The sequence below is a fragment of the Apodemus sylvaticus genome, chromosome 8 (assembly GCF_947179515.1).
Source record: "Apodemus sylvaticus chromosome 8, mApoSyl1.1, whole genome shotgun sequence".
Lineage (NCBI taxonomy): Eukaryota > Metazoa > Chordata > Mammalia > Rodentia > Muridae > Apodemus > Apodemus sylvaticus.
The window spans coordinates 74,123,154-74,149,246 of record NC_067479.1 but is presented as its reverse complement, the minus strand read 5'-3'; the positions used below and the strand labels follow the sequence as shown (position 1 = coordinate 74,149,246).

The 26,093-nt window shown below is 41.7% G+C and overlaps 2 gene segments (V, D, J or C); both read left to right on the top strand.

Moving 5' to 3' along the window:
• The first annotated feature begins 1,381 nt into the window (after positions 1-1,381).
• Positions 1,382-2,105, top strand: LOC127691583 (T cell receptor alpha variable 22-like). The segment is given in 2 exon segments: positions 1,382-1,531; positions 1,712-2,105. Coding segments are annotated over 2 exon segments (444 nt in total).
• A 12,249-nt stretch (positions 2,106-14,354) lies between these two features.
• On the top strand, positions 14,355-15,201 carry LOC127691584 (T cell receptor alpha variable 23/delta variable 6-like). The segment is given in 2 exon segments: positions 14,355-14,444; positions 14,584-15,201. Coding segments are annotated over 2 exon segments (441 nt in total).
• The last annotated feature ends 10,892 nt before the right edge of the window (positions 15,202-26,093 follow it).

The window sequence follows — 26,093 nt, the reverse complement described above, 5'->3', positions numbered from 1 at the left end:
GGAGCTGAGGGGCAGCTGCTCATTCCTTGTCCCTCAGGGTCCTTCCCCCCGCATGTGTGACACCCTCGCCTGCATCTGCAGTGCCTCCTGAAGCTCTCACAGAAAGTCAGCTTGTCTCAGGCATGGGGGCTTTCAGGTTCGGTGCAGGAAGGATGAGCATCTCTCCACCTGAGGATCCCCTAACAATGGGACCGAGGGAGCTGCGTGCTGCACTGCCCCGAGTCACAAGTGCAGAGCCGGACACAACCTGAGCTTGCAGAGTAAGAGACCAGGGTCCCAGGCTCAGGAACTTTCAGCAAGTTGGAGTGTTTCCTAAAGGCAACAGTCAGAGAAAGTGGAACCTTGGGAAGTGCTTCATTCCTATGGGATAAATCTTAGCTGCCATTTATTTGTGTCTTGTTGGGAAAATCTGATTCTTGAGGAACATTTTTACCCAAAATTGCACAAAATTGCACTACTGAATTCTGATCAAACTAGAGGTCACTGATTGTTTTAATATTGTATGAGACATTTACAGACTTAGATGGCAGGAGGTTGGCTGTGAGCTCTTTTTGAGATTATGTGTTTGTGTTTTTCATTACTAGTCTCATTTCTTAAGTAAGCTATTTTACGGTGACATTTTAAATGCATTCCTCTGCTGTTGTGAGTGCAAGCCTGACTGCACCAGCACACCGGACTCTGGAAGGCAGCAGCCCGGCATTAGTTTTCCCCAGCACACTTCCTTCTTTTGGGATCACATTTTTCTACTGCATTTAGAACACACCTTGACTGTTACAGGAGTGTCCCACATTTGAAAATGCATCCCAAAGCTAGGAAAGCATTCCACTTATGCTATATCTTTATGTTCCTAGTTCTTTCTTAATTTCCTTACAGCAGTGATTTCACAGTGAAGACTGTTTTTTGGAGGGTGTGAGAGAGAGTCAATGTCAATGTCAGGTACCTATGGACAGGTTCTCAGGAAAACGGAATCCCCAGAGCTGGAGTCACAGACATCTGTGAGGCACCTTATGCAGATATTAGACATCTGTGAGGCACCTTATGCAGATATTAGAAAGGGACTTAAGGTCCTGCTAGAACAACAAACACCCTTATCTGCTGAGCCACCTTTCAGGCCCAAGTTCAGGGCCTTTAGTGAGAACATACACCTATTTCCTGGCTGTTGTTTCTCTGAGTTTCCAGGCTCCTGTGCAGCTGAGGCATGTTCTCTTTGGATGCACCTGGTCCTGCCCTGCTCCTGGTTTCCTAACCCCATACACCCCCAGAGGCATCTCAAAATGTCCCCCTCACTGTTCTCAACCCAGACTCAGTCAGGTCTGGTTTGGGAGGAGCTTCGGGCTCTGAAGGCTGGCAGTGGTCTGGCAGGGTTCCTGGCTGGAGCTGACTGGTTGCAGGAGGAGGAGGGGACACTTCCACAGCCACCCTGACACCACAGCCCAGGCCTGGTTACTTGCTTCTGTCTCCAGCAGCCACACAAGCATCATGAAGAGGCTGCTGTGCTCTCTGCTGGGGCTTCTGTGCACCCAGGTTTGCTGTGAGTCTGGCTGTCAGCACTCAGGGCACCTGAGAGGATCTGGCTCAGTGCATGGGGGGTGGGGAGAGCAGCTGAGGAGTCCTGCAGAGCTCCCACCTTCTCAGAGGGCATGGGTGTGCTCAGGGCTCTGTGGACACTGCAATGGCGGCCATCTGTGTCTCTTTCTCTGTTTCTAACCAGGGCTGAAAGGGCAGCAAGTGCAGCAGAGTCCGGTGTCCTTGGTTCTGCAGGAGGGAGAGGACGCGGAGCTGCACTGTAACTTTTCCTCCATAGCAACCCAGCTGCAGTGGTTTTACCAAGGTCCTGGGGGAAGCCTCGTCAGCCTGTTCTACAATCCTTCTGGGAAAAAGCAGAGTGGAAGACTGACATCTACCACAGTCACTAAAGAATATCGAAGCTCTTTGCAAATTTCCTCCTCCCAGGCCACAGACTCGGGCACTTATTTCTGTGCTATAGATCCACAGTGCTCCCTGCACACCTGCAGCCTGTACACAAACCTTCAGCTGGGTGGGTGTGGCCCTTACGAGTCACAAGAAATCAGGAAGCCCCAAAGAACATCTGCCTGGTTTTAAATCCCTTTCTTGTATTTGTGGAGTTTTAACTTCAGGAAAGCTTTGGCTTCCTAGGACTTTGGTCTTTATCTTCACTGCCCAATAAATACTTCTTCCTGAGGCATAAATGTCCATTCTAGAACAGAGAAGCTGCCAGGAGGATTGAATTAATGCGATCGTTTAAGCCACACTGCAGAAATGACTGCTATACTCTCAGCTGGGGCTTCTGTGCACCCAGGTTTGCTGTGAGTCTGGCTGTCAGCACTCAGGGCACCTGAGAGGATCTGGCTCAGTGCATAGGGGGTGGGGAGAACAGCTGAGGAGTCCTGCAGAGCTCCCACCTTCTCAGAGGGCATGGGTGTGCTCAGGGCTCTGTGGACACTGCAATGGCGGCCATCTGTGTCTCTTTCTCTGTTTCTAATCAGGGTTAGCAAAAAGAAAACAAACTGCAGCAACAAGATCAAGCCACACATGCTACAGCATATACAGATAGCTGGCTGCTCTAGTGTTCTTCCTGCTGATGTGCTAAAACATTATGAGAAAAAGGCAGCCTAGAGCATGAAAGAATGTATTAAGTTTTTACTTCCAGTTCATAGTTCATAATTGGTGGTAATCAAGGCAGGAACCCAAACAGGAGATTCAAACAGAAACCATGGAGAAAGTCTGTTGCTAGTTCACTCACAGACTCATCCTTAATTAGCTTCCTTACATAATTTCCTACAGAATGGACCAATTTCCTACAGAATGGGGTCACCCACAGTGGGCAGGTCTCCATTTAATACCCCCAAAATGCTGCTTGGAGATACAGTACTATTTTATTGAATTTATAGAAATCTTTGGGATATATTGAAGCTATTGAATCTTCCAATTCGTTATTTTGAGTTATCTTTTCATTCATTTAACTTTACTTGTCATTGCTTTCAGCTTCTCTAAGCACACATCTGAACATCTTTAAGAAAATGAAGAGATGATAAAGCATAAAAAAGTACTCAATCATATATTGTTATTTAAACAATATATGCAACACTAACTATATATGTATGTGTGTATATGTGTATGTGTTTGTGTATGTGTATATGTATATATAATTTAAATAACTTTAAATAGAATATCTTAAAAGCCTTTACAACTTTATAAATGAGAATGATTGTCTCCTATAATGAGCAAAATGAGCAGAGTTTCTAAATCAACACATAAGGGATAAGTACAAATACTTAGGGATTGTCTGCTTTAGTACAGTGGTGGTTGTAGGGTCTCCTTAAAGATCCATGCCTTTACTAGAAGATGGAGGTCACTGCCGAAAACCACAACAAATCAAGATGCAGAAGGGTGGAGCTCAGTAACAGTGTGTGTGTCTACAGTACAACCCCTGCTCCTGCTCAGGCTCAGGAAACACTGAAGAAGACAGCAGGAAAGATGGTAAGAGCCAGAGAATCATGGTGTCGCTGTGTAATTGTGTCTCCTAGAAATGAGATCTCATCAACACAACTGGCTCGACATGAGCTGAAACACAATCTCAATCTTAGACAATGAACTACCAGAAACCAAGAATGCTGATGGTGGGGAAATAGTCTTTCCCTGAGATGAGCACACCAATTGCTTATCCAATACTGATTGGCCAGTCCCAAAAACATACATAATAGTAACATTATAAAGACTGAGTAAGTTGTTATACTTATGTATTTACGAATAAATATGTATGCACATACATACATATGTAACAACAATCAATACAAGCAGTGGCCATGCATTTGAAAGAGCAAGGAGAAATAGATGGGAAGCTTGGGGAAGAGGAAAGGGAAGGAGAGATTGATGTGATTATATATAATCCCAAAACTAAGAAAACATAAAAATTAGTGGAAATGTATGTTTATGGTTTAATAATCATCATTTGTACAAGTGGTCTGTATAAGAGGTAAATAAAATATAACTCATGTCAAATTCAACCATTTATTTATTTTGTAAAGGTTTAATATAAGTAACGTGCATTTTCATTTTTTCATTTCTTATGAGTGGCTTCCCTCATTTTCCAGAAGGAAGTGGTTTTAGAAAGATAGAAAGATGAGGACAATCAAGCACCCAGAATTCCTGGAAAGATTCTCAAGGTACCCTAAACTGTAGCCAATTCTATGTACCCACCCTAGATATCTCTACCGCCTTCCACCAAAACTATATAGCCCTTGATTTACCATGACTAATGTTGATTAAAGTTGAGTTATCTCTCTGAAGCTGAAAAAAATAAGAGAAAGAAAGAAAGATGGGGACACATGATGGTGCATGAAGAAAAGGCTAGAAAGGAAGAAACCATTCTATAGCTGACCTTGACATAGACAAAATCTCTCTCCATCTCGAAAATATTGTCCCCAGAGAAAGAGTCAATGCATTTCCTTAATGCCTGGGCCTTTAAGCTTGGGAAACTGTTGAGTGAAGACCTTCCTGTGTGGCCACAGGGGGGCAGTGCTGCTTCAGAGCAGCTGAAGGCTCTGCATATTCCTCAGTAAGCTGTGATTTAAATTGTTTAAAATAAGTAAAACCTTGTTGCCTATGCTGCCTAAGTTTAATTAGAGATCAAATCTATGTATCTATCCAGTCCTTTACCTATATTATAACTGTTAATCCTTGGCCCATAGTGTTGATAAATAGGAATTTGCTATAGCACTGTAAAGACGCATGCTATCCTTCAAAGCCACATTAACTTCTCTAAAGTACATTTCTTTTTTTTTAATTCGATATAATTTATTTACATTTCAAATGATTTCCCCTTTTCTAGCCCCCCCACTCCCCGAAAGTCCCGTAAGCCCCCTTCTCTTCCCCTGTCCTCCCATCCACCCCTTCCCACTTCCCCGTTCTGGTTTTGCCGAATACTGTTTCACTGAGTCTTTCCAGAACCAGGGGCCACTCCTCCTTTCTTCTTGTACCTCATTTGATGTGTGGATTATGTTTTGGGTATTCCAGTTTTCTAGGTTAATATCCACTTATTAGTGAGTGCATACCATGATTCACCTTTTGAGTCAGGGTTACCTCACTTAGTATGATGTTCTCCAGCTCCATCCATTTGCCTAAGAATTTCATGAATTCATTGTTTCTAATGGCTGAATAGTACTCCATTGTGTAGATATACCACATTTTTTGCATCCACTCTTCTGTTGAGGGATACCTGGGTTCTTTCCAGCATCTGGCAATTATAAATAGGGCTGCTATGAACATAGTAGAACATGTTTCTAAGGTTGTCACCCACATGTGGTCCTTCTCCTGCCTCACTGATATAACCTGTGCCTAGAAGTATGTTACATGTCCTTTTCACTGGGAAATCTGCTAATCGTTTGAAGCCAGTTCAATCTTCTCCTCCATCGGGATCTTCTCTGAATGGATGGAGAAGCAGTGTCCACACCCTTTCCTTCGTCATCTTGTCTAGACAAACAGGTGTCTTTGGTAGTCTTCAGTTTTCTCTTTCTGAGTGCTGGGACTAGCTTGAAGACTGGAACTGTGCCGACCAGGAAAGACGTGGAAACACAACTCACACAGTAGGAAGTTAGGCAGTTAGCAAATGCAAGGCACTTCAAGTCTATATTCGGTCACGGTCTTAAAATATCTAATGAAAACCTTAGAAATAGTCAGTACATTTGTTTCAAATCACCCATTCTCTCAGCAGTATCAGAGATCCCTCACCTATCCAGAAAGGACAAAGTTTCCAGGTCAGTACTGGCTTAATTTTTCCAAATTTTATGATTCACTTAGGTGATTTCTTCAGCAACTAGCACTTACCATCAAACACTGGAGAATAACCAAGAACATTTTTTTTGTCTTTTTTTTTTATTTGATATAATTTATTTACATTTCAAATGATTTCCCCTTTTCTAGCCCCCCCCCACTCCCCGAAAGTCCCGTAAGCCCCCTTCTCTTCCCCTGTCCTCCCTCCCACCCCTTCCCAGTTCCCCGTTCTGGTTTTGCCAAATACTGTTTCACTGAGTCTTTCCAGAACCAGGGACCACTCCTGCTTTCTTCTTGTATCTCATTTGATGTGTGGATTATGTTTTGGGTATTCCAGTTTTCTAGGTTAATAACCACTTATTAGTGAGTGCATACCATGATTCACCTTTTGAGTCTGGGTTACCTCACTTAGTATGATGTTCTCTAGCTCCATCCATTTGCCTAAGAATTTCATGAATTCATTGTTTCTAATGGCTGAATAGTACTCCATTGTGTAGATATACCACATTTTTTGTATCCACTCTTCTGTTGAGGGATACCTGGGTTCTTTCCAGCATCTGGCAATTATAAATAGGGCTGCTATGAACATAGTAGAGCATGTATCCTTATTACATGGTGGGGAATCCTCTGGGTATATGCCCAGGAGTGGTATAGCAGGATCTTCTGGAAGTGAGGTGCCCAGTTTTCGGAGGAACCGCCAGACTGCTTTCCAGAGTGGTTGTACCAATTTGCAACCCCACCAGCAGTGGAGGAGTGTTCCTCTTTCTCCGCACCCTCTCCAACACCTGCTGTCTCCTGAATTTTTAATCTTAGCCATTCTGACTGGTGTAAGATGAAATCTTAGGGTTGTTTTGATTTGCATTTCCCTAATGACTAATGAAGTGGAGCATTTTTTAAGATGCTTCTCCGCCATCCGAAGTTCTTCAGGTGAGAATTCTTTGTTTAACTCTGTACCCCATTTTTTAATAGGGTTGTTCGGTTTTCTGGAGTCTAACTTCTTGAGTTCTTTATATATATTGGATATTAGCCCTCTATCTGATGTAGGATTGGTGAAGATCTTTTCCCAATTTGTTGGTTGCCGATCTGTCCTCTTGATGGTGTCCTTTGCCTTACAGAAACTCTGTAACCTTATGAGGTCCCATTTGTCAATTCTTGCTCTTAGAGCATACGCTATTGGTGTTCTGTTCAGAAACTTTCTCCCTGTACCGATGTCCTCAAGGGTCTTCCCCAGTTTCTTTTCTATTAGCTTCAGAGTGTCTGGCTTTATGTGGAGGTCCTTGATCCATTTGGATTTGAGCTTAGTACAAGGAGACAAGGATGGATCAATTCGCATTCTTCTGCATGCTGACCTCCAGTTGAACCAGCACCATTTGTTGAAAAGGCTATCTTTTTTCCATTGGATGTTTTCAGCCTCTTTGTCGAGGATCAAGTGGCCATAGGTGTGTGGGTTCATTTCTGGATCTTCAATCCTGTTCCATTGATCCTCCTGCCTGTCACTGTACCAATACCATGCAGTTTTTAACACTATTGCTCTGTAGTATTGCTTGAGGTCAGGGATACTGATTCCCCCAGATTTTCTTTTGTTGCTGAGAATAGTTTTAGCTATCCTGGGTTTTTTGTTGTTCCAGATGAATTTGATAATTGCTCTTTCTAACTCTGTGAAGAATTGAGTTGGGATTTTGATGGGTATTGCATTGAATCTGTATAGTGCTTTAGGCAAAATGGCCATTTTAACTATATTGATTCTACCGATCCATGAGCATGGGAGGTTTTCCCATTTTTTGAGGTCTTCTTCCATTTCCTTCTTCAGAGTCTTGAAGTTCTTGCCATACAGATCTTTCGCATGTTTGGTAAGAGTCACCCCAAGATACTTTATACTGTTTGTGGCTATTGTGAAGGGGGTCATTTCCCTAATTTCTTTCTCAGCCTGCTTATCCTTTGAGTATAGGAAGGCCACTGATTTGCTTGAGTTGATTTTGTAACCTGCCACTTTGCTGAAGTTGTTTATCAGCTGTAGGAGCTCTCTAGTGGAGTTCTTTGGGTCACTTAGGTAGACGATCATGTCGTCTGCAAATAATGATAGTTTGACTTCTTCCTTTCCAATTTGTATCCCTTTGACCTCCTTATGTTGTCGAATTGCCCGAGCTAGTACCTCAAGTACAATATTGAAAAGATAAGGAGAAAGGGGGCAGCCTTGTCTGGTCCCTGATTTCAGTGGGATTGCTTCAAGTTTCTCTCCGTTTAGTTTGATGCTGGCTACCGGTTTGCTGTATATTGCTTTTACTATGTTTAGGTATGGGCCTTGAATTCCTGTTCTCTCCAAGACTTTAAGCATGAAAGGATGCTGAATTTTGTCAAATGCTTTTTCAGCATCCAATGAAATGACCATGTGGTTTTGTTCTTTGAGTTTGTTTATGTAGTGGATTGTATTGATGGATTTCCGTATATTGAACCAACCCTGCATTCCCGGGATAAAGCCTACTTGATCATGGTGGATGATCGTTTTGATGTGTTCTTGGATTCGGTTGGCAAGAATTTTATTGAGTATTTTTGCATCGATGTTCATAAGGGAAATTGGTCTGAAGTTCTCTTTCTTTGTTGGATCTTTGTGTGGCTTTGGTATCAGCGTAATTGTGGCTTCATAGAAGGAATTGGGTAGTGTTCCTTCTGTTTCTATTTTGTGGAATAGTTTGAAGAGTATTGGTGTTAACTCTTCTTTGAAGGTCTGGTAGAATTCTGCACTGAAACCATCTGGTCCTGTGCTTTTTTTGGTTGGAAGACTTTCTATGACTCCTTCTATTTCTTTAGGCTTTATGGGACTGTTTAGATGGTCTAGTTGGTCCTGATTTAATTTTGGTATTTGGTATCTGTCAAGGAAATTGTCCATTTCCTCCAGATTCTCCAGTTGTGTTGAGTACAGGCTCTTGTAGTAGGATCTGATGATTTTTTGGATTTCCTCAGTTTCCGTTGTTATGTCTCCCTTTTCATTTCTAAGTTTGTTAATTTGGATACTTTCTCTGTGCCCTTTGGTCAGTCTGGCTAAGGGTTTATCTATCTTGTTGATTTTCTCAAAGAACCAGCTCCTAGTTTTGTTGATTTTTTGTATGGTTCTCTTTGTTTCTACTTGATTGATTTCGGCCCTGAGTTTGATGATTTCCTGCCTTCTACTCCTCCTGGGTGAAATAGCTTCTTTTTGTTCTAGGGCTTTCAGGTGTGTCATTAAGTTGGTAATGTATGCTCTCTCCATTTTCTTTTTGGAGGCACTCAGGGCTATGAGTTTTCCTCTTAGCACTGCTTTCATTGTGTCCCATAGATTTGGGTATGTTGTGTTTTCATTTTCATTGTGTTCTAAAAAGTCTTTAATTTCTTTCTTTATTTCTTCCTTGACCAAGGTGTCATTGAGTTGAGTATTGTTCAATTTCCACGTGTATGTGGGTTTTCTGTTGTTTCTGTTGCTATTGAAGACCACTTTTATTCCATAGTGATCAGATAGGAGGCATGGGATTAGTTCTATCTTTTTATATTTGTTGAGGTCTGTCTTGTGACCAATTATATGGTCGATTTTGGAGAAGGTACCATGAGGTGCTAAAAAAAAGGTATATTCTTTTGTTTTAGGATAGAATGTTCTATATATATCAGTTAAGTCTAATTGGTCCAAAGCTTCAATTAGTTTCATTGTGTCCTTGTTTAGTTTCTGTTTTCCTGATCGGTCCATTGAGGAAAGTGCAGTGTTGAAGTCACCCACAATTATTGTGTTAGGTGTAATGTGTGCTTTGAGTTTTAATAAAGTTTCTTTTATGAAAGAGGGTGCCCTTGCATTTGGAGCATAGATGTTCAGGATTGAGAGTTCTTCTTGTTGTATTTTTCCTTTGACCAGCAAGAAGTGTCCCTCAGAGTCTCTTTTGATGACTTTGGGTTGAAAGTCAATTTTATCTGATATTAAAATGGCTACTCCAGCTTGTTTCCTGAGACCATTTGCTTGTAAAATTGTCTTCCAGCCTTTTACTCTAAGGTAGTGTTTGTCTTTGACCCTGAGGTGTGTTTCCTGTAAGCAGCAAAATGTAGGGTCCTGTTTATGTATCCAGTCAGTTAGTCTGTGTCTTTTTATTGGGGCATTGAGTCCATTGATGTTAAGAGATATTAAGGAATAGTGATTGTTACTTCCTATCATTTTTGACGTTATTTTTTAAATTTGATTGCTTAACTTCTTTTGGGTTTGATGAAAGGTTACTATCTTGCTTTTTTCAGGGTGGAGTTTCCCTCCTTGTATTGGTGTTGTCCTCCTATTATCCTTTTTAGGGCTGGGTTTGTGGATAGATATTGGGTGAACTTGGTTTTGTCGTGAAATATCTTAGTTTCTCCATCTATGGTGATTGAGAGTTTTGCTGGATATAGTAGTTTTGGTTGGCATTTGTGTTCTCTTAGAGTCTGCATGAGATCTGCCCAGGACCTTCTAGCCTTCATAGTCTCAGGTGAAAAGTCTGCTGTGATTCTGATAGGTCTTCCTTTATATGTTACTTGGCCTTTTTCTCTTACTGCCTTTAGTATTCTTTCTTTGTTTAGAACATTTGGTGTTTTGATTATTATGTGACGGGAAGTATTTCTGTTCTGGTCCAGTCTGTTTGGAGTTCTGTAGGCTTCTTGTATATTCATGGGCATCTCTCTCTTTAGGTTAGGGAAGTTTTCTTCCATAATTTTATTGAAGATATTTGCTGGCCCTTTAAGTTGTAAATCTTCACTCTCATCTATGCCTATAATCCTTAGGTTTGGTCTTCTCATTGTGTCCTGGATTTCCTGGATATTTTGGGTTACAAGCTTTTTGCACTTTGCATTTTCTTTAACTGTTGAGTCCATGGTTTCTATGGAATCTTCAGCATCTGAGATTCTTTCTTCTATCTCTTGTATTCTGTTGTTGATATTTGCATCTCTGTCCCCTGATTTCTTCCCAAGGCTTTCTATCTCCAAAGTTGTCTCCCTTTGAGTTTTCTTAGTTGTTTCTACTTCTGATTTTAGATCCTGGATGGTTTTGCTTAGCTCCTTCCCTTGCATGTTTGTGTTTTCCTGTAATTCTTTAAGAGATTTTTGTGTTTCCTCTTTCATGAGCTCAGCCTGTTGACCAAAGTTCTCCTGTATTTCTTTAAGAGATTTTTGTGTTTCGTCTTTCATGACCTCAGCCTGTTGAGCAAAGTTCTCCTGTATTTCTTTAAGTGTTTTTTGCATTTCCTCCTTGTTGGCTTTTGTATTCTCCTGGATTTCTTTCAATGATTTTTGTGTTTCCCTTGCAAGGGCTTCTAACTTTTGATCCATTTTCTCCTCAATGTCCTTCATGTGTTCCTGTACCAGCATCATGACCAGTGATTTTAAATCCAAATCTTGTTTTACTGGTGTGATGGGGTATCCAGGACTTGCTGGTAGAGGAGAATTTGGTTCAGATGTTGCCATATTGCCTTGATTTCTGTTAGTGACGTTTCTGCGTTTGCCTTTTGCCATCTAGCTCTCACTGGTGTTACTTGGTCTTGTCAGTGCTGGACTCACCAGTGCAAGCTGCCCCTTCCCCGTTGGCCTCTGGTGCACAGCTTACACTCTGCACTGCCTATAGACAGGGTGCTGTTGTCCAGGCTGTTCAGATCCCGAAGCAGGCACCTGAAGGCTCCCGCTGGGGCCCGCAGGATTTATTGGAGCACACCGACTTCTCCCAGCTGGCCGCCCGGAAGCCCCCACTAGCCTCTTGAGGGACCTGGAGATGTGGCGGCCACCCAGGCTGATCTGAAGCGGAGAGAGTTGAGCTGGGGGCTTCTGCCTGAGGCCTTGCCCCCGATTGTGTCTGTGGACCAGGTGGAACCCGTGTGCACCCCCAGGGAGCTCCGAAGGTGAATGTTGCTGTGACCTCCCCTGTGCTCCGCTCACTCCGCTGGGCAGCCGATTTCCCCAACCGGGCTGGCGCACACTAGTTTAGCCTTGTCGCCTGGGCCCTGAGTCCAGGCAAACGCCTGGGAGGCCAAGGTCCGAGCAAAGTTCCCCTAGGGCTATGTCTGTTATTTGGGTCCGCCAGGTGACCCGGATGGCTGGCGTGCGCGTCCGCGCTCCGCGAAAGCACCGGGAGAGTCTGTTGTGCTAATAACCTCCTGGGCTGGTTGACACACAGATGGCCCACCAAGCCGCCCAGTTCTTGGGGTCAGTCCTGTGCCTTTTGGGGCCTAGACCCCCGTTTTGTTAGCCTCAGGCTACGCTTGTTAGCAGTCTCTGCCCTCCCGAGCACTCTGGCTCCTGTAGGCAAAATGGCGGCGCGTGCACCGGCCGGGGCAAAAAAAAAAAAACTCCTGGCTGGGTTGGCGCCCCGATGGCCACTCGAACAGCCCAGGGCCTGGGTGCAGGCCAACGCCCGTCTGGCTCAGACCCCTGCGGTGTTGGGCCTAGGATTATGTTTGTGTACCTCAGTCTGACCGATCTCTGGAGCCCGGGATCAAGATGGCGGTGAGTCTCTCCTGACTGGCGGGCAGCCGAGTTCTGAAGTGGCTTCCGTGCAGCGAAAGGCTCCGCAGAACCGCAGTTGCTTGCCGCCCGGCTGGTCAGCGAAGGTCAGTGGTCGTGGGCGCAGGGCCTAACTGGACCCTGTGTCGCCTTGGTTCCACCACTGATGGCCCTTCAGCTGGAGCAGCCACTGCTACCGCAGCCGCCGCCGCCGCCGCCGCGCCACCAAGAACATTTTTTAATGTCTGATAATGTTTGATAGGGGTTGTCAATGGGTCTACACTAGCCAGTAGCAGAGTTCTGGTTATTTTGGTCAAATTGATGCAAAGTAGAATACTCAGAAAGAGATACCCCCAGTGGAGGAGTTATTCCCCTCAGATTGACCTGTGAACATGTTATGGAGGTATGTTCTTCACACTTGATATGAGAGGGGCCATTCCACTTTGGGCCACTCTGGTTGTATTAGAAATCAAGCTGAGCCAACCATGGCCTGAAAGCCATTGCTCCTCCATTTTCTCTGCCTCAGATCCTGTCCTAACTGCTCTCAGAGCTGGATTGTAATGTAGGATAGGTAAGATTTTGGGTCAGAGTTTCATCACAACAGCAGGAAATAGTTAATACAGAATTGATTCCAGGAGCATGAAGGTGTGGTGTCACTGTGATAAACCTGACCATGCTGCCTTTGGGGAAGATTGTGGAAGTGTGTTGAAATGTGGGGTTAGAAAGGCCATTAAATGCTCAGAATTTAACGAGCTCTTCTGCTGGGAGGTTAGAACATGTGAATGTGGTGAGATGTACAGACAATGTAGGCTTGGGAAATATAAAAGAGAAGAAAAAACTCTACCAGAACTGTTGATTGGACTTTCTGAATTAAGAATCTGTGCAATTGAAACTGCTGCTTTCTTGGGACAATTGATCCTGATTACCTGGGGCTGAAGAATCGGCAATAATGAATATGGGATTAGATTACCTGAAGCAAATCTTCTTAGAATTATCTCCTGAGGTTCCACTCACAGGAACTGTAGTCTGGGGGAGATCAGGGCTTCAACTGTAAAACCAATTTGGCCATGTGTGGGAGTTTCACATACTATACAGGTTATACAGAGCAGAAGCTGGAGGACTGAAGGGACATGGGAAGAGGCTAAGGCTGGGCACCAGGCATTTGCTTTGTCTGACTTAAGTGTACTCCGGTTCTTACCACTTGGAAAAGTTTGTGACTTGTTTTGGATTTTACAGGAACACAGTTTTAGAGGACTTCAGATATTTAAGAAAAATTGAATCTTTAAAGTCTTTGAAATTTTTAAAAGACTGGTTATTTAAAAGTTATATTTGTTTTATATTGCGATACTAAAATAAGAACTTGGGGATCAACAGGAAAGGAAAGATTATGGTTTAATAATGTTTTTATGTATCAGGTTGACAAGCTGTCAGTTGTGATGGATAATTTTTGTCAACAGTTATGAGCTGTGTGTCTCTATTTGTGTGCTTTGTTTACAATATCATGTCCTTCACTACTATCCATGTTCTTACAGATGTCATGAGTTAATATTTCCTCATGAATGAATATTACTCTGTTGTTTTAGGTATAAGATTTTCTCCATTCATCAGTAGACAGGTGGTACATTGGTTGCACCTACATTTTGGCAATGGTTAAAGGTTAAAATAAATGTGAATATGCAGGTAACTCTCTTATATGATAACCTCAATTCCCCTAGATAAATACCCATATGTGGTATTAATTGGATCATTGGTCTTCCTTCCTTCCTTCCTTTCTTCCTTCCTTCCTTCTTTACTTCCTTTCTTCTCCCCTCTCCTCCTTTCTTCTTTTCTTTCTTTCATTTAAAAAATTCATACTGCTCTTCTTGGTAACTATATCAACACATATTTCTACCAAAAATGTATAATGATAAAATTATAAGGTAGAGATTTCTGATTCTCAATTGCTATTTCAAGGGTACTAAAGTTGAACAAAATGGGAAGTACTTCTTAAGTCAGAAAGAGCTTCAGACAAAGTGTCTGTGAAGGGTGGAGCCTGCTGAAAGAACTGAGGTGCTTTTGAAGTTGGAGTCAGTGCTCTGTGGGAGATAAAAGGCCCCCTGAGTTCCCCACAAGCTTCAGTCTAGGAGGAATGGACAAGATCCTGACAGCATCAGTTTTAGTCCTAGGCCTTCACCTAGCTGGTGAGTCATGGAGGAGAAACCCAAGGATATAGGATTAATGTGGAGGCACAAGAGAATTGGGGCAGCTGGAAAGTCATGATTTCATAAGCAGGAAGAACATTCTTGGGAACCTAACAACACTTGTTATTTCTCTACACAGGGGTGAGTGGCCAGCAGAAGGAGGGACGTGAGCAGCAGCAGGTGAGGCAAAGTCCCCAGTCTCTGACAGTCCGGGGAGGAGAGACCGCAATTCTGAACTGCAGTTATGAGGACAGCACTTTTAGCTACTTCCCATGGTACCAGCAGTTCCCTGGGGAAGGCCCTGCACTCCTGACAGCCATAAGATCAGTATCCAATAAAAAGGAAGATGGACGATTCACAATCTTCTTCAGTAAAAGTGAGAGAAAGCTCTCCTTGCACATCGTAGACTCTCAGCTTGGAGACTCAGCCACCTACTTCTGTGCAGCAAGTGCACAGTGCTCTCCAGACACCTGCAGCCCATACCCAAACCTGCAGCTGAGGCTCCAGCAGAGCCCTGCTGTGGGCTGAGCCTGGCAGAGATGCAGGGGAGTTTTCATTTGCAGGATCAGATGAAGGGGTCACAGGGAGTGTAGGATTAGTTCACTGGGCCAGAGACAGACCAAGCTGGAGTCACAGCTTGCCTTCTCCAGTCTCCCTTTGCAGCTGGAGTTTTACATCTATTTCCCTAACTAGCTTAGATGGACGGCTTTCCTGAGTGCTTGTACAAATAGTTCTCTGTGCGGTTGGTTTGTGGCAACTGTACACTACAAAGGCCCTGTCTCCCTGCACTCTTGTCAACAGCATTGTGAATATATTGTTGTTACAGCTCAGCGTTAGGAGGCCTTGATTTTGGCTTCTGGAATACAAACCACATAGAAGATTTTTCTTTTACCTTAATTTCCTCTGTTGACCAGGGAAGCAGTGATTAAATGACTACTAACTTCTACTTCCTCTTGGTTTACCTCTTGTATCCTCATCTCCCTTCAAAAAAATCAAGTATATAAGCAGGAGGTATTCACAAGGATTCAGTCCTGTCTACAATAGACAAATGACATCAGTGAGGAGGGAAGAATTCAATTTCCTCATATAAAGAAAATATATAACCCTCACTAAAGAAATCATTTCACATGTGTATTTCATAGATGAACATAATATAAAATAGATGCAAAATTTCTATCATACAAAAGCAGCTGCCATCTTTACTGCCATCTGCAATGCACAGAATTGAAAAGGGACATCTCATCACCTAATACGTGCTAGGTTTACTCGGTTAGTGCTATAGAAATACCAACCGGATTTCTAATGGAAAAACTTTAATTGTCTTATAAGTTTAAATATTTTCTTGCTACAGAATTGTTGGTTGTGTTAGTCCTAAACTACCTAGGAAGTCAAGTCAGGAGAAGTGTCTGAGCCTAGGACTGGGGATCCAGCCTGAGCAACATAGTGGAACTCTGTCTCAGGAAAGCAAAATAAGCAAAAGCACTGTGGAATGTATTTAATTTAATAATGTGAAGCCTATAAGTTCTCTTTCTCATTCACAGTGAATAGGTTTTCAGTATCAGAAGTTACAAAGGAAAATAAAGCCAATTGGCTTTTAGCTTAGGAGATATATCTCAAAATACCAGTAGGTGATCTCCCCAAGTCCTTCAAAATACTCTATCCTTGTCACATTTTAAACTAGAGTCAGAATTTGGAAAGAGCATGTGTATCTGAGTGTGGAAGGATTCATTGACTGCAAACACTGAGCTTGGAGGTCAGCAGGAGACTGGAGGCGAATTTAAGGATGTAGAACAGAGAATTTGGAAACTCTGGGTGCCTCAAGACAGAATCCAGAGCTTCCTTGGGAATGAAAGGCTGGAAATTATTTAAAGAAAGCTGAGAGACAGTTATGACAGGGTAATGTAGAATAAATAATAATAATCACCACTTTGGTGTCTTCCTGTGGTGGGGAAGCAAAAATCTGCTTTTGGAGTTTTAATGTAAATTCCTTTGCCAGATGCATTTTCAGCATGCATTCAAGGGGGAATGTTTCTACCACTTTGGTGTCTGAAGACAGAAATTTTTATTTTGGGCAATGCTCACTCACATAGTCATGGTTTTGTGAAAGATTATTTACAAAGGGGCTTTGTTTTTTACTGAAAACTGTCACAATAACTAGGATAGTATCAACTATGGTCATGTTCCTGTGACAATGAATGGCATCACTAAACATCTGGATGCAGAAGCTCCTCACTCTCATGTTCTCCAGACTCCTGCCAAGATGCCCACAGAGCTGTGCCATCGGATAAGCCTCTGTTGGGGACACTGGCTCTCCAGGACCCAACCGGACAGCTCAGTCTCACAAATCTGTTTTGATTTTTTTTTCTGTGATGACGTTTTGCAGATGAGAATTCCCAGTGGTTTGGGGAAAGGAGGAAGAAAGGGTAAGGATTTCTGGTTTGTCTCTGCAGGGAAGCTGGGATTGGTAATAATGTTTCACCTTCAATCAGACTGGAGTCAGAGCAGTTGAAAGTTGAGTGAACATAAGCGGTAGAGTAGGAACTCGCGCTATCTTCCAAACTCCCCTTTCCAGGTCCACAACTTCATGTGCTTTCTCCCTGTCTCAGTTTCAAAAAACAAAACAAAACAAAAAAAAACTATCCACTCCAAACAACAAAAATAAAACCCACAAAATAAAAATCAATCAAACAAACAAACAGGCCAGTAAAATTTAAGCATGCCAAAATAAAGCAAAACTGACCTGTCAGGAGTTACGGGAAGGGAAACCTGAATAAATATACTGTATGAACCACTGTGTTGATGATAAAAATAGGAAGAAGCTATTGCACTTGGTTCCTGGTGCTGAAGAAAACCGCTTTTCTCCCATATAGAAACACTGAGTGTGTCACCCATGACATCACTGAGGTAGGCAGCTCCGTCTCCTAACTCCATTTTGTGTCAGTTTCCACATTTCTCAGTCACAGCTGCCTTGGCAACACACTGGGAATCTCTATAACCCTGACCTTGGTCCAGATATGTTAATCAAAATACTTGATGTTTGTACCAATTTGCAACCCCACCAGCAGTGGAGGAGTGTTCCTCTTTCTCCACACCCTCTCCAACACCTGCTGTCTCCTGAATTTTTAATCTTAGCCATTCTGACTGGTGTAAGATGAAATCTTAGGGTTGTTTTGATTTGCATTTCCCTAATGACTAATGAAGTTGAGCATTTTTTAAGATGCTTCTCCGCCATCCGAAGTTCTTCAGGTGAGAATTCTTTGTTTAACTCTGTACCCCATTTTTTAATAGGGTTGTTTGGTTTTCTGGAGTCTAACTTCTTGAGTTCTTTATATATATTGGATATTAGCCCTCTATCTGATGTAGGATTGGTGAAGATCTTTTCCCAATTTGTTGGTTGCCGATTTGTCCTCTTGATGGTGTCCTTTGCCTTACAGAAACTTTGTAATTTTATGAGGTCCCATTTGTCAATTCTTGCTCTTAGAGCATACGCTATTGGTGTTCTGTTCAGAAACTTTCTCCCTGTACCGATGTCCTCAAGGGTCTTCCCCAGGGAAATCAGTCTGGCGGTTCCTCCGAAAACTGGGCACCTTACTTCCAGAAGATCCTGCTATACCACTCCTGGGCATATACCCAGAAGACTCCCCACCATGTAATAAGGATACATGTTCTACTATGTTCATAGCAGCCCTATTTGTAATTGCCAGATGCTGGAAAGAACCCAGGTATCCCTCAACAGAAGAGTGGATGCAAAAAATGTGGTATATCTACACAATGGAGTACTATTCAGCCATTAGAAACAATGAATTCATGAAATTCTTAGGCAAATGGATGGAGCTAGAGAATATCATACTAAGTGAGGTAACCCAGACTCAAAAGGTGAATCATGGTATGCACTCACTAATAAGTGGATATTAACCTAGAAAACTGGAATACCCAAAACATAATCCACACATCAAATGAGGTACAAGAAGAAAGGAGGAGTGGCCCCTGGTTCTGGAAAGACTCAGTGAAACAGTATTCAGCAAAACCAGAACGGGGAAGGGGGAAGGGGTGGGTGGGAGGACAGGGGAAGAGAAGGGGGCTTGCGGGACTTTCGGGGAGTGGGGGGGCTAGAAAAGGGGAAATCATTTGAAATGTAAATAAATTATATCGAATAATAAAAAAAAATACTTGATGTTTATTCTGACTAAATATAAACTAAAATAATTGAAGACAGTGTAAGTCAGAATTAAATGTTATGTTGTGCCTGAAATACCTACTCTGTTCTGTCAAAATAAAGTTACAAAGTTACTAAGACACTAACTGAACATTGATATAACTTTGGCTTTTGCGGTTTTTACAAAAATGCTGTTCGCCTGACCTTTGACATGCAGAGGCACTGAGGCATTACCTTTTTATTGGTCACTGGCCACAAATGAAAGGACTCTTATCATCTTGATTACCCTAATTGGCAGGGTAGTGTGCATTCCAGCCACACTCCAGGGCAGGACCCCTGCACTGCAGGAGTTCACTCACAGTAGTAGTTTCCACCAAGTACGCTCTCTGCTTTGTTTTGTTTGTCTGTCTTGCCTTGTTTTCTTTTGTTTTTGTCTTTTCACCAGTTTTTTAATCTTTCAGATTTTTTAAATAATTGTTTTGAGAGAGAGAGAGAGAGAGAGAGAGAGAGAGAGAGAGAGAGAGAGATATCATGGAGTTGGACTAGGTAGGGGGTGGAGAGGATTTGAGAGGTGTTGGGTTAGGGGAAAGAATATGATTAAAAATACTGTGTGAAAAACTTGTCTTATGAAGCAACAAATAAAAATAAAAAGAATGACTACTGTTTTGTTTTGAGACAGCCCCTTAGGCCTTATCACAGATCACAGATTGATTTATTAACTTTGATGTTTTTAAATCATTATTTTTATTTTAATTAAAACATATTTGCCTCATTTTTTTCCCTTCTCTTCCCTCCCTGAAACACCTATGTCCTCCATCTCCAGCCTCATCTAAGCTCTCCAATAATAACTTCAAATCCATGGCCACTTTTTATATGATTATTCTTTTACACACACACACACACACACACACACACACACACTTCAAGTGTGTAACCTGTTGAGCCTGGTGTTGCTTGTGTCCATATGATTTCTGTGCTGATCACTGTAGTATTCATCAAGGGCTCTTCCCTGGGGATGTCCATTTGTCCCTGTCAGCAGTACTTAGCCGTCTGTAGTTCTTTGTCTATGGATGGGGCCTCGTAACATTTACCATGTCTACTGGCACCATCATTGTTCAGGACTTGTTATGCAGTCTGTGTGGTATTAACTGAGAGCCTTGCTTCCCTGTCATCACTAGCAGACAGTCTTGCAACAGACTTCCTGGTCTTCTGGCTCTTACATTTTCTTTCTGCCTTCTTTTCTCCAGGGTTTTCTGAGCATTCAGTGCAGGAGTCTTGTTGTAGATGTATTCGAGGGGCTGACCATCCCATGATTGCTTGTTCTCTATATTTTGACCAGGCACCCTTTAATGACAAGCCTGATTTCCCTCTTCTTGAGTGGACCATATATCCCATTAGCAAGGCATTGGTTACAACCAAGTTATTACTGCCACCATTGCATCTTTGTAGGTATTTTGCAGTCCTGTTCACTAATGTGGTTCATTAGGATCACATCAAGATGGATAACATCAAGATTGATGACTTTCCCACTTTGGCAACTGGAACAGCACCTTCTGATGTTATGAAAGTTAATGGTCAGCAGTGAGGTTTTCGGGTCAGATCCTGTTCGTCTTCCAAGTCATATGACCAATGTTCATGGTCTCTTCAATAGGGATTTACCTTTGATTGATTACATGGGATCCAAGGGCAACTCTTCCTAGACCCTCTTGGATTCCCATGATCAGCATATGGAAGGAAGTTCCTCATGCCTGGCATTTGGTTTCTTATCAGATGATCTGTCTCTTGAGGAAGTACTGTCACCTTGAGTGGGATAACTTCATTAAAAATATATGATGTAATCCAGATAAGCATGAAATAATTTGTATCTTTAAGGGTATTTCAAACATCCTCAGTGTATTTATCTTTCTCTCTGTGTGTGTGTCTCTCTCTCTGTCTCTCTCTGTCTCTGTCTGTCTCTCTGTCTCTGTCTCTGTCTCTCTCTGACTCTCTTTTCTGCATTGAACTTCCTCCCCACTTCTGACCTAAGCATACCATTATCTTAATTTTCTTGAATTACTAACTTCTTTTTATGATTTTTAAATAATAAGCTTTATTCTTTTAAAACAATTTTATTGACTGATTGATTGATTGATAGTGTGTGTGTGTGTGTGTGTGTGTGTGTATGTACTAGCACCCAAATTTGTGTGAGTATATAAACACATATGTATATACATGGTTAGTCACACCTGTATGCATGTGAAAGCCAAAGGATTGTGTCCAATCCCTCAAGACTGGAGTTTGAGTTTATTTTTTTTTTTATGGTTAAACTTTCTTTTTTTTTTATTCGATATAATTTATTTACATTTCAAATGATTTCCCCTTTTCTAGCCCCCCCCACTCCCCGATAGTCCCTTCTCTTCCCCTGTCCTCCCTCCCACCCCTTCCCACTTCCCCGTTCTGGTTTTGCCAAATACTGTTTCACTGAGTCTTTCCAGAACCAGGGGCCACTCCTCCTTTCTTCTTGTATCTCATTTGGTGTGGATTATGTTTTGGGTATTCCAGTTTTCTAGGTTAATAACCACTTATTAGTGAGTGCATACCATGATTCACCTTTTGAGTCTGGGTTACCTCACTTAGTATGATGTTCTCTAGCTCCATCCATTTGCCTAAGAATTTCATGAATTCATTGTTTCTAATGGCTGAATAGTACTCCATTGTGTAGATATACCACATTTTTTGCATCCACTCTTCTGTTGAGGGATACCTGGGTTCTTTCCAGCATCTGGCAATTATATATAGGGCTGCTATGAACATAGTAGAGCATGTATCCTTATTACATGGTGGGGAATCCTCTGGATATATGCCCAGGAGTGGTATAGCAGGATCTTCTGGAAGTGAGGTGCCCAGTTTTCGGAGGAACCGCCAGACTGATTTCCAGAGTGGTTGTACCAATTTGCAACCCCACCAGCAGTGGAGGAGTGTTCCTCTTTCTCCACACCTTCTCCAACACCTGCTGTCTCCTGAATTTTTAATCTTAGCCATTCTGACTGGTGTAAGATGAAATCTTAGGGTTGTTTTGATTTGCATTTCCCTAATGACTAATGAAGTTGAGCATTTTTTAAGATGCTTCTCTGCCATCCGAAGTTCTTCAGGTGAGAATTCTTTGTTTAACTCTGTACCCCATTTTTTAATAGGGTGGTTCGGTTTTCTGGAGTCTAACTTCTTGAGTTCTTTATATATATTGGATATTAGCCCTCTATCTGATGTAGGATTGGTGAAGATCTTTTCCCAATTTGTTGGTTGCCGATCTGTCCTCTTGATGGTGTCCTTTGCCTTACAGAAACTCTGTAACCTTATGAGGTCCCATTTGTCAATTCTTGCTCTTAGAGCATACGCTATTGGTGTTCTGTTCAGAAACTTTCTCCCTGTACCGATGTCCTCAAGGGTCTTCCCCAGTTTCTTTTCTATTAGCTTCAGAGTGTCTGGCTTTATGTGGAGGTCCTTGATCCATTTGGATTTGAGCTTAGTACAAGGAGACAAGGATGGATCAATTCGCATTCTTCTGCATGCTGACCTCCAGTTGAACCAGCACCATTTGTTGAAAAGGCTATCTTTTTTCCATTGGATGTTTTCAGCCTCTTTGTCGAGGATCAAGTGGCCATAGGTGTGTGGGTTCATTTCTGGATCTTCAATCCTGTTCCATTGATCCTCCTGCCTGTCACTGTACCAATACCATGCAGTTTTTAACACTATTGCTCTGTAGTATTGCTTGAGGTCAGGGATACTGATTCCCCCAGATTTTCTTTTGTTGCTGAGAATAGTTTTAGCTATCCTGGGTTTTTTGTTGTTCCAGATGAATTTGATAATTGCTCTTTCTAACTCTGTGAAGAATTGAGTTGGGATTTTGATGGGTATTGCATTGAATCTGTATAGTGCTTTAGGCAAAATGGCCATTTTAACTATATTGATTCTACCGATCCATGAGCATGGGAGGTTTTCCCATTTTTTGAGGTCTTCTTCCATTTCCTTCTTCAGAGTCTTGAAGTTCTTGTCATACAGATCTTTCACATGTTTGGTAAGAGTCACCCCAAGATACTTTATACTGTTTGTGGCTATTGTGAAGGGGGTCATTTCCCTAATTTCTTTCTCAGCCTGCTTATCCTTTGAGTATAGGAAGGCCACTGATTTGCTGGAGTTGATTTTATAACCTGCCACTTTGCTGAAGTTGTTTATCAGCTGTAGGAGCTCTCTAGTGGAGTTCTTTGGGTCACTTAGGTAGACCATCATGTCATCTGCAAATAATGAAAGTTTGACTTCTTCCTTTCCAATTTGTATCCCTTTGACCTCCTTATGTTGTCGAATTGCCCGTGCTAGTACCTCAAGTACAATATTCAAAAGATAAGGAGAAAGGGGGCAGCCTTGTCTGGTCCCTGATTTCAGTGGGATTGCTTCAAGTTTCTCTCCATTTAGTTTGATGCTGGCTACCGGTTTGCTGTATATTGCTTTTACTATGTTTAGGTATGGGCCTTGAATTCCTGTTCTCTCCAAGACTTTAAGCATGAAGGGATGCTGAATTTTGTCAAATGCTTTTTCAGCATCCAATGAAATGACCATGTGGTTTTGTTCTTTGAGTTTGTTTATGTAGTGGATTGTATTGATGGATTTCCGTATATTGAACCAACCCTGCATTCCCGGGATAAAGCCTACTTTATCATGGTGGATGATCGTTTTGATGTGTTCTTGGATTCGGTTGGCAAGAATTTTATTGAGTATTTTTGCATCGATGTTCATAAGGGAAATTGGTCTGAAGTTCTCTTTCTTTGTTGGATCTTTTTGTGGCTTTGGTATCAGCGTAATTGTGGCTTCGTAGAAGGAATTGGGTAGTGTTCCTTCTGTTTCTATTTTGTGGAATAGTTTGAAGAGTATTGGTGTTAACTCTTCTTTGAAGGTCTGGTAGAATTCTGCACTGAAGCCATCTGGTCCTGTGCTTTTTTTGGTTGGAAGACTTTCTATGACTCCTTCTATTTCTTTAGGCATTATGGGACTGTTTAGATGGTCTAGTTGGTCCTGATTTAATTTTGGTATTTGGTATCTGTCAAGGAAATTGTCCATTTCCTCCAGATTCTCCAGTTGTGTTGAGTACAGGCTCTTGTAGTAGGATCTGATGATTTTTTGGATTTCCTCAGTTTCCGTTGTTATATCTCCCTTTTCATTTCTAAGTTTGTTAATTTGGATACTTTCTCTGTGCCCTTTGGTCAGTCTGGCTAAGGGTTTATCTATCTTGTTGATTTTCTCAAAGAACCAGCTCCTGGTTTTGTTGATTTTTTGTATGGTTCTCTTTGTTTCTACTTGATTGATTTCGGCCCTGAGTTTGATGATTTCCTGCCTTCTACTCCTCCTGGGCGAAATAGCTTCTTTTTGTTCTAGGGCTTTCAGGTGTGTCATTAAGCTGGTAATGTATGCTCTCTCCATTTTCTTTTTGGAGGCACTCAGGGCTATGAGTTTTCCTCTTAGCACTGCTTTCATTGTGTCCCATAGATTTGGGTATGTTGTGTTTTCATTTTCATTATGTTCTAAAAAGTCTTTAATTTCTTTCTTTATTTCTTCCTTGACCAAGGTATCATTGAGTAGAGTATTGTTCAGTTTCCACGTGTATGTGGGTTTTCTGTTGTTTCTGTTGCTATTGAATACCACTTTTACTCCATAGTGATCAGATAGGAGGCATGGGATTAGTTCTATCTTCTTATATTTGTTGAGGTCTGTCTTGTGACCAATTATATGGTCGATTTTGGAGAAGGTACCATGAGGTGCTGAGAAAAAGGTATATTCTTTTGTTTTAGGATAGAATGTTCTATATATATATATATCTGTTAAATCTAATTGGTCCAAAGCTTCAATTAGTTTCATTGTGTCCCTGTTTAGTTTCTGTTTTCCTGATCGGTCCATTGAGGAAAGTGCAGTGTTGAAGTCACCCACAATTATTGTGTTAGGTGCAATGTGTGCTTTGAGTTTTAATAAAGTTTCTTTTACGAAAGAGGGTGCCCTTGCATTTGGGGCATAGATGTTCAGGATTGACAGTTCTTCTTTTTGTATTTTTCCTTTGACCAGCAAGAAGTGTCCCTCAGGGTCCCTTTTGATGACTTTGGGTTGAAAGTCAATTTTATCTGATATTAAAATGGCTACTCCAGCTTGTTTCCTGAGACCATTTGCTTGTAAAATTGTCTTCCAGCCTTTTACTCTAAGGTAGTGTTTGTCTTTGACCCTGAGGTGTGTTTCCTGTAAGCAGCATAATGTAGGGTCCTGTTTACGTATCCAGTCAGTTAGTCTGTGTCTTTTTATTGGGGCATTAAGTCCATTGATGTTAAGAGATATTAAGGAATAGTGATTGTTACTTCCTATCATTTTTGACGTTATTTTTTAAATTTGAATGCTTATCTTCTTTTGGGTTTGATGAAAGGTTACTATCTTGCTTTTTCCAGGGTGAAGTTTCCCTCCTTGTATTGGTGTTGTCCTCCTATTATCCTTTTTAGGGCCGGGTTTGTGGATAGATATTGGGTAAACTTGGTTTTGTCATGAAATATCTTAGTTTCTCCATCTATGGTGATTGAGAGTTTTGCTGGATATAGTAGTTTTGGTTGGCATTTGTGTTCTCTTAGAGTCTGCATGAGATCTGCCCAGGACCTTCTAGCCTTCATAGTCTCAGGTGAAAAGTCTGCTGTGATTCTGATAGGTCTTCCTTTATATGTTACTTGGCCTTTTTCTCTTACTGCCTTTAGTATTCTTTCTTTGTTTAGAACATTTGGTGTTTTGATTATTATGTGATGGGAGGTATTTCTGTTCTGGTCCAGTCTGTTTGGAGTTCTGTAGGCTTCTTGTATATTCATGGGCATCTCTCTCTTTAGGTTAGGGAAGTTTTCTTCCATAATTTTATTGAAGATATTTGCTGGCCCTTTAAGTTGTAAATCTTCACTCTCATCTATGCCTATAATCCTTAGGTTTGGTCTTCTCATTGTGTCCTGGATTTCCTGGATATTTTGGGTTACAAGCTTTTTGCATTTTGCATTTTCTTTAACTGTTGAGTCCATGGTTTCTATGGAATCTTCAACATCTGAGATTCTTTCTTCTATTTCTTGTATTCTGTTGTTGATATTTGCATCTCTGTCCCCCAATTTCTTCCCAAGGCTTTCTATCTCCAAAGTTGTCTCCCTTTGAGTTTTCTTAGTTGTTTCTACTTCTGATTTTAGATCCTGGATGGTTTTGCTTAGCTCCTTCACTTGCATGTTTGTGTTTTCCTGGAATTCTTTAAGAGATTTTTGTGTTTCCTTTTTCATGACCTCAGCCTGTTGACCAAAGTTCTCCTGTATTTCTTTAAGAGATTTTTGTGTTTCGTCTTTCATGACCTCAGCCTGTTGACCAAAGTTCTCCTGTATTTCTTTAAGTGTTTTTTGCATTTCCTCCTTGTTGGCTTTTGTATTCTCCTGGATTTCTTTCAATGATTTTTGTGTTTCCCTTGC